Genomic DNA, 7776 nt, shown 5'->3' on the forward strand with positions numbered 1-7776 from the left:
ATCAAGTGTTATGTGATAAGAGACGCCCAGTTACAAACCCACTGTTAACCATTAAACTCTCAGCTCTATAGAGCATTTTAGCATCTTTCAGCTCATTGTTTTGGGTTTATAGCCAAAACAATCTCATATTGAACGCAACCTGCCATGCACCAAATGGCAGATTGTTGGCAAAACCATAGTGAGAGCATCTATTAACTAAAGAGCCAGCTATTTCCCTCAGAAGTTGGTGTAGACCAAAATAGAGCTAAAAAGAGAGTAGATATTGCCATGGCCTTAGTGGAATGTTGATTGAATGATTTGCATTTGTATGCGTACGTTCACATTCATTTGTGTTAATTTCTCACTATATGTGCCTTTCTGTTAAATGTTTCTGTCCTCAGTTTTGGAGGCGGTCCAGCAGTGAACCACCTCTATATGTGCGCCATCTGCCAAGTGGAGATTGAATCTCTGGCTAAACGCAGAAAAATGGAAATAGACACTTTCATCAAGGTAAAAGCCTGTATTCGGCAGGGGTTTACCTGTGCGTTATTATGTCTTTATGCTTCATGTTGGATGTTGAATGAGTAGTTTTCTCTTGTCTGTAGCTAAACAAAGAGTTTCAGGCTGAGGAGGCTCCGACTGTAATCCTGTGCATCAGCATGCAGTGGTTCAGAGAGTGGGAGAGCTTTGTGAAAGGCAAAGACAATGGTATGACCCTGCTTTAAGACAGTAGTACATTAAAGTAATCTTTTATTCTTTATAAAATGTTATAATTTTTTTCTCAGAGCCACCTGGTCCCATCGACAACAGTAAAATTGGCGTTATGAAAGGAGGACACATACAACTCAAACAAGGTAAACCTCAGCACAGTTTGAAAAGGGCATAAAGTTGAAAATGAGAAAAACAGTCAATAAACATTTATGGTTGTTTCTGCCCTCAGGTGCAGACTATGGTCAGATCTCAGAGGAGACATGGCAGTACTTGTTGGGTATTTATGGCGGAGGCCCTGAGATCGCAGTGAGACAGACGGTGGCCCCGGCTGACCCTGACAGCTTTCATGGAGAGAGGAAGATTGAGGCCGAGACCAGAGCACTTTGAGATAAAAAGAGGTTGGAATGTTTACTTATTGGGAAACACTATAAAATATTTACATAAGCACTCACATTCCAATGTATATACACATACTTGCTACAATCACATCTTTAAATATACTCTGGGTAATGTGTAACAAATTCAGTGAAAAGCTGTGGTCAGGGAGCTTGTAGCTGGTTTTGGAAGAAGCATTTTTTCCACCCACTTTGCTTACGTCAAACACATGAGCTCAAGAATTCCTTCTGGCCAGCAGAGATTAAATGTCTACACGTGTCCAAGAATAATGGAGGCAAAACATCCAGCTAGATGGTTCAACTTATGTACTTGTTCTCAACTTGTTTTTCAACTTTCATTGTCTTCAGGTCTTCTGATTCCCCTTTCCACTCCTGCCCTCACAGGAAGCTGAGGAATTTGCACCTTGGTGATGATGCTTCGTCGTGAGCACTTTGTAAATGTAGCAACGCATTATTCTGAAGCCGTGTTGCAAAAGGGTGAACCGGAACTTAAATATCACGTAGTTTATTTATTGGAAAACTCTGAACCTCAGTGTAAAGGTGTAAAAAAATAAGACGTAATGTCACATCTCTGGAGTTGTTTTTGGTAGCTATGATGTTTCAGTGGCTGCTGTAGTGACTAGGTGTCATATACTACTAAACTGGCCAGCAGACAGCTACTGGTGTCATGAACCAGTTTGCTGAGGAGGAGAGCAGAACTACAGTGTGATGTTTGGTTTGAGGACTTTTCTTCCTCAATAGAAACAACAACTTTTAAGAGACATTATGAAGCTTTCTGTTGTTTGCCTGTTTACTAGTTACATAGCAACAAGTTCAGACATCAAGTGAGATATTGCATAAATCTTCCTCTTGCACCTCCAACCTTAAATACACAGTATAACTAATCCCTCAGGAACGGAAGTCTTTTGATTGTTTGAGCCAGTGAAACAATTATATTGACAGAGAATAAGAAAAAAAAAACAAACACAGCAGGGTTGTTTCAAACCACAAAACATGCATGTGTTCCAAAAAAGCATTTTCAGGGTCATTTGTATTTGAAAAGCTTCAAAAAGCTTCAAAATGCATGTAGTGGCAACTTTATTATTTGGACTTGTAGGGACGTTTAGCTCACAGGATCAAGTTTATTTGCTCAAACACACAACACCTTAAGGTGCTCAAAATGATGGAATTATTGATCCTGTCCAGCACTATCCATAAGTAGGCATACAGATATATGGCTCTAATTTTAAACAGAGTAGAGACATTTCTGAAAAAACTTCTAACTAGGTCATATATGGCAAGAGTGCAGGAGTTAAGTAAGAGGAGGATTACATAGCTAGTGCAATAACGGTACATTTGCTGAGGGGTAATTAGAGAATCTTAACTGGCTTTTCTTTTAATAGCCTACATAGGTTTGAAATTCCTCTGAAACATCACAGTGTGAATTCCCTGATATCAGTTCTTAAAAGAGATTATTCCAAAATGACTAATAATGCAGTACCTGTATATACAAAGAGAGGAAAGTATGAAATGAAATCTGACAGCATCACAAATAATTAGCACAACATGCACAAATCCAGACCTGTTACAACAGAATGATCATTTATGATTAGTATCTGATTTATGAAGTATATTTTCTTATTTTTTGAATAATATCTTAATTGTGCATGTTTCATCATCAGAAAGATGAAGCTGTACCCTGTGGTAGGGACACTACATAGGTATTTGCTTGTAAAAAAATATGTGCATCTGCAACTTGCATTTTTGTTGAAGATGCATTTTAAAATGTGTAAAAATACACGTGTTTGCCAATTTAGACACCATGGCTTGTTTACTCAAATTACTCAAATTATATTGTTGGGTAAGGTTTGAACTTCCTCCACCCTCACAGGAAACAGTCCCTTATCTGCAGCACTTCGAATTGATAAAACTAGATTGACATCTTGTTTTTTTTTTTTTTTATATCTTTTGATTATAAATGAAACAGGTCAACAAGAGTGCTGTGCAATTTAACAACAACATATGAGACAACTCAAACAGCTCCTAATATTCCCCTCCGGCTTCCATTTGAAGCAACCAACATGCAGAGTTGCTCAGATGGTTTGTTTTGTTTGTTTGTTTGATAATTTATAGTTGTACCTAAGTTTTGATCTGAAATCTCAATAGTTATTATATATTGTTGTGTTATTTTTTATTTATTGTGCAATTCATTTTACAGCATAATCAATGCAAGATTAATGTGCCAGGGTGAAATCTAGTCCAAGCTCAGCTAAATAAACCGTGTCCTCTATCTCATTGTAGATAATCACATGCTTGCCTTTTTTTACTGTACAGATCTGCATAGGCAACGTTTGCCACCACATTTGAGTCAGTTAAACCTAGCATTGTGGTAGGGCGAATAACACATGGGAAATGCAAGAGAAGAAGAATGTGTGACTGCTTTTCTCCTGTCCTTTAATTAAATAGTCTAATTTCCTATCGTGAATAAAGACCAATTTTGAAAAAAATCATATTTATTTTCTGTTATTAATTGAATTATAATTATAGTTATGTTTAAATAGCATAATGAATTTAATTAAACAACAATTCTGAATTTGGATTAAATTTGCATTTACTGTTTGGTTTGATGCTCCCCTGAGCATAAACAACCAATAGACAATTGATAAATTATTTTTAAAGCTTTTCATTTATCAATAATAATTAGGTCGTAATTATACTTATTAGACTTGTATAGAGAAACCTCCGGAAGTAGGAGATCCACTCAATAAATACTGCTACTCAGCTGTTACCAGTCTTAACTTCCACAAGACTAGTTAGTCAAACAAAAGACAGCACAGTAACTTGAAGCCCATTTGTGAAAAGAAAAATTTCAAGAAATTAGCAAGAATTACTTATAAAAAGCTGTGATTTTTAATGCCAAATAACTAAAGTAAAAAAGAACACTGATTTTAATCTTCAGTGGCCATGCAGTATTCCTATATGGATACAGTAGCTCTTGCCTTCTGCTTCTTTTCCTTTTTATTTGAACCTGTTTTTTGTAGGAGCTTTGTAGTGATCTGAAATATACACAAGGAAATTATGAGTTGAAATGTAAAGAATGATAATTTAATAATTGATGATCTGCAATATGTAAGTCATCCTACCTTGGAATACAGTGCCTTCAAGCCCCTACACACCCACAATGCATAGGTGTTTTTACATATTATGGCTAATTACAAATGTGGGAAAAGTTACTTCATCATTTGAAGTTTAATTCATGAAGTTTGGTCACCTCATATACATTTCCAGCATATCTCTCTGCTCAACTTTATCCTGAGTCTGAAACTGAATCAGCCAGGATAAGGGAAAACACCTGTGTGGGTGTGCAGGGGCTTCATTTAAATTTCCATCCACCTTGACTTTACAAAGGTCTATGTGCATCAATTAATCTCTCAGCTGTATTTCATTGTAAGATCAATCAGAAAAGGTGACACAGATCCAAAGATTTAATTAGAATAGTCTACATAACACATGATGCGTTGTTTGTTTTTGTAAGGAGGGGTTGGGATTTAGAATGCACGTGCAATGGTTTGGCTTTTTTGCCAAGAGTTTGGTGAGAAGGCCGATACCTCTCTCACGCCTATGCGGTAAATATTAGATTACCACCACCACAAAGACTGGAAAAAGAAACAACTGTTTTGGCTCGTAACAAAATCGGCCTCTAAGTACGTCCAAAGCTCACTAATTAAAATGTTCTATCTTGATTTTTTTAAATCTGTACAAAAACTGAAGTTTGAAAACAACAAGGTGTTGCCAGATTTCCCCTCTGCTTTCAGTCTGTAGGCTACGCTAAGCCAACCGGTTGCTGGCTGTAGCTTCATATTTAGCATGCAGACATGAGAGTGGTTTTCTCATCTAACTCCCAGAATGTTAAATTATTCCTTTAAAGATGTAAACAAGTCGTTGACATGTATAAAAGGCTCAGCCTCAAAATGAAGTTTGTTGCTATTGTGCCTAGAGTCATTTTCTGTTATGAACAGCTATGAGATTCCAGGACAAGCAAGCTTGTGAAACATACTGAATCAGATTAAGTCCAACAATTAAAAATGCTCAGCGCACATATTCAGAAGTGTAATTATCAGAAAAGCAGCTTTAACATTCCCTCTGTAATATATCCAACAAGGGACACAGTAACTCAAAATACCCAAGATGTTTTAAAACATCTTTTTCACTGCAGATATTTTGACTTGTCATAGTAAGAAAAGCACTAGTGCAACTAATATCAGTAATTGCTAAGTGTGATAGTAAGCCATGCTAGTGAGGAGGAATGCATGGAGGAAATGGAAGGCAGCTGGGTAGTTTCCAAGATGACAGAGCATATAATACATTGCAAGTGGTAGCATTTTTGACTCTTTAAACCTTCTTTATGAACTGACACCAGAAGCCAACATTGCAAATATACATGGAATTCTGAATTGTGTTTCTGGCCATCTGGTTATGTAAGTCCAATATTCACTTTCTTTTAGCTCTGGTTTTGGTCCCTACCAACTCCTGACCGAAACATCTGGCTGTTCACCAGCTGGTCACTAAATGTACTCCGTTTGGTGCTGGGCAGATAGCGTACATTTTTTTTGTTACTGTGGATGCTGCACATATGGCGTCAATCAATCTTTGATTCCAGGTTATCAAAAAAAAAAAAACTATAGCTGCTTTAAATTCTAAGCTAAAGGTTGCGCTACAACCCAGCTAACGTCACTGTAATGGCTAACGTTAACATAGCAAGCAGTGAGCAGTTATATAGTTTCCTGACTCTCTCATGAAATACATAAAGGTCCCCTGAGTTGCCATATCCTCCAGAATAGCCCAGGACCAAAACGATCAAATACAGAGCAGGCAGCCATTATTCATTATTTCACTTGAACTTCACTTTTCCCACTATGACATGTCAAACATCAGCCATGTTGTTTCACTTTATTTCATACCTTTTCCATAGTAACCCATGTCTCCCTGTTTTGTTAGTTGACGTGTCCAAAGAGCAATTCATCAATTTTAATAAGAGAGGACAAAGAATTGTCCACTTGTCGTAGGTAAAATGTTTTGTAGCGTTCGTGGGGTTTTTTTTCCCCCCACACATGGTCAGTGTGTATCTACAAGACATAATATTAATACTACAGAGATGTGTGTGCTATGTTTAGATACTTTTTTGGAGGGATAAGTGCAATGAAAAAAAGACAAATCTTTGTGCAGTCTTAGCCGCGTCATCAAAGAGACACCAGACAGCTGTTGAACACAGAAGTCTGAACAGCTGACATGCAGCTTAATTTATTGCGGTGTTGAGAAATGTTGAGTAGTTATTATTTCATTATCCCCAGTTTGTTTGCCTGTGTTACAGCACGTAGCTATGCGTGTGAGATTTCCATTTCACTTGAAAACACTGTTGTGGTTGGATAGAGTTCATACGTAATATCATGACACCCTGCAGACAGACGACAGGATTTTGGTGACTCATGTTTTCCCTACATTTTACAGTGTGGCTGTTGTGTTCATGGTTATGGTGATAACAGGGGGTTTAAGTGGTTGACCTCAATTCAATGGGATGTCTTAATGTCTGTAGAACTTATGTAATTACACATGACTGGTTAAATGATTAAAATTGCCTGGTCTTTGATTTGATTTGTGTTTTTATTGCTATGTTGTTTTTTTTCTGAACATGAAGATAACTGAAACTGACAATTGCTTTTGGATAAATGTTTTAAACGACAGTTGTTTTTAAAGGGGAACACAAGTGGTTAACGGTGAGTATATCTCAGCCTGTGTATAAGGCTTTATCAGAATCAGAATTATTTATGGGATTACATGCATGCATTACATTAAAGGTCCAGTGTGTAGCATTTAGGAGGATCTATTGGCAGAAATGGAATATGTTTTCATTAGTATATAATCAGGTGAGTATAGGAATTGTTGTGTTTTTGTTACTAAATAAACAGTTTTTGCTGCAGGGCTCCTTCCATGGAGTCCGCCATGTTTCTATAGTAGCCCAGAACAGACAGACCTAACACTGGCCATAGATAGAGCCTTTTGTGTTTTTTCCAAGATTCACGGCCACCGTAGTTTCTCCTACACACTTTTGAGCCTGTTGTCCTTCCCAGGTTGTCAAATACAGGCGCGAATGGTGTTCAGGTCGTCGCCATCTGCAACTTCACCTTTAAGTGCCACTACATCCTACACACTGGTCCTTTAAATGAATAATTTGACAGTATGTGAAATTTGCTTACTCGCTTTCTTGCTGAGAGTCAGATGAGAAGATCAATACAATTCACATATTTGTCTGTTGAATGGAGGCAGTTAGCTTAGCATGATGACTGGAAACAGGGATAGCCTGGCTCTGAAATTCGCCTACCAGCACTTGACTGACTACTCTGACTCCAGCTTCATATTAAGAAATCAGAGTGGTATCGGATCTTTTTATCTAACTTTCTGCAAGAAAGTAAATAAACAAACTTCTATGCTATTGATTGCATTAGAGGAAAAGTCTTTTAAAAATCTGTCTCTTTTGAATCCTTTAACATGATGGGTACAATGCTATCCTGCTGGAGTACCCCCTGCAATATTTACCCTAAATAAATATTAAATATATCAATATAAATGCATATTTAAATTAGTCACTACTTCAGTTGACACACTGACTTGGATTACGTCCAAGATGAGCTTCACATTTTATATATATATATAT

The 7776-nt window shown here is 37.2% G+C and overlaps 1 protein-coding gene across 1 annotated transcript; it reads left to right on the plus strand.

Annotated features, from left to right (window-relative positions):
* Window positions 1-374: 374 nt before the first annotated feature.
* Window positions 375-3095, plus strand: LOC118332385 (ubiquitin carboxyl-terminal hydrolase 20-like). Its single transcript, XM_035667632.1, has 5 exons — window positions 375-489; window positions 585-687; window positions 765-833; window positions 920-1088; window positions 1434-3095. Exons 1-4 carry the CDS (start codon window positions 415-417, stop codon window positions 1075-1077), a joined length of 405 nt encoding a protein of 134 aa, XP_035523525.1. The 5' UTR covers window positions 375-414; the 3' UTR covers window positions 1078-1088; window positions 1434-3095.
* Window positions 3096-7776: the final 4681 nt, after the last annotated feature.

Source organism: Morone saxatilis, unplaced genomic scaffold, assembly GCF_004916995.1.
Source record: "Morone saxatilis isolate NCDOM2014 unplaced genomic scaffold, NCSU_SB_2.0 Contig21, whole genome shotgun sequence".
NCBI lineage: Eukaryota > Metazoa > Chordata > Actinopteri > Moronidae > Morone > Morone saxatilis.

Bases quoted from the DNA above. Each gene is read 5' to 3' on its own strand.
- LOC118332385 (XM_035667632.1), top strand. From the start codon at position 415: ATGTGCGCCATCTGCCAAGTGGAGATTGAATCTCTGGCTAAACGCAGA. The intron at 490-584 runs GTAAAAGCCTGT...TCTTGTCTGTAG, and splicing joins AAATAGACACTTTCATCAAG to CTAAACAAAGAGTTTCAGGC. The intron at 834-919 runs GTAAACCTCAGC...TTCTGCCCTCAG, and splicing joins ACACATACAACTCAAACAAG to GTGCAGACTATGGTCAGATC.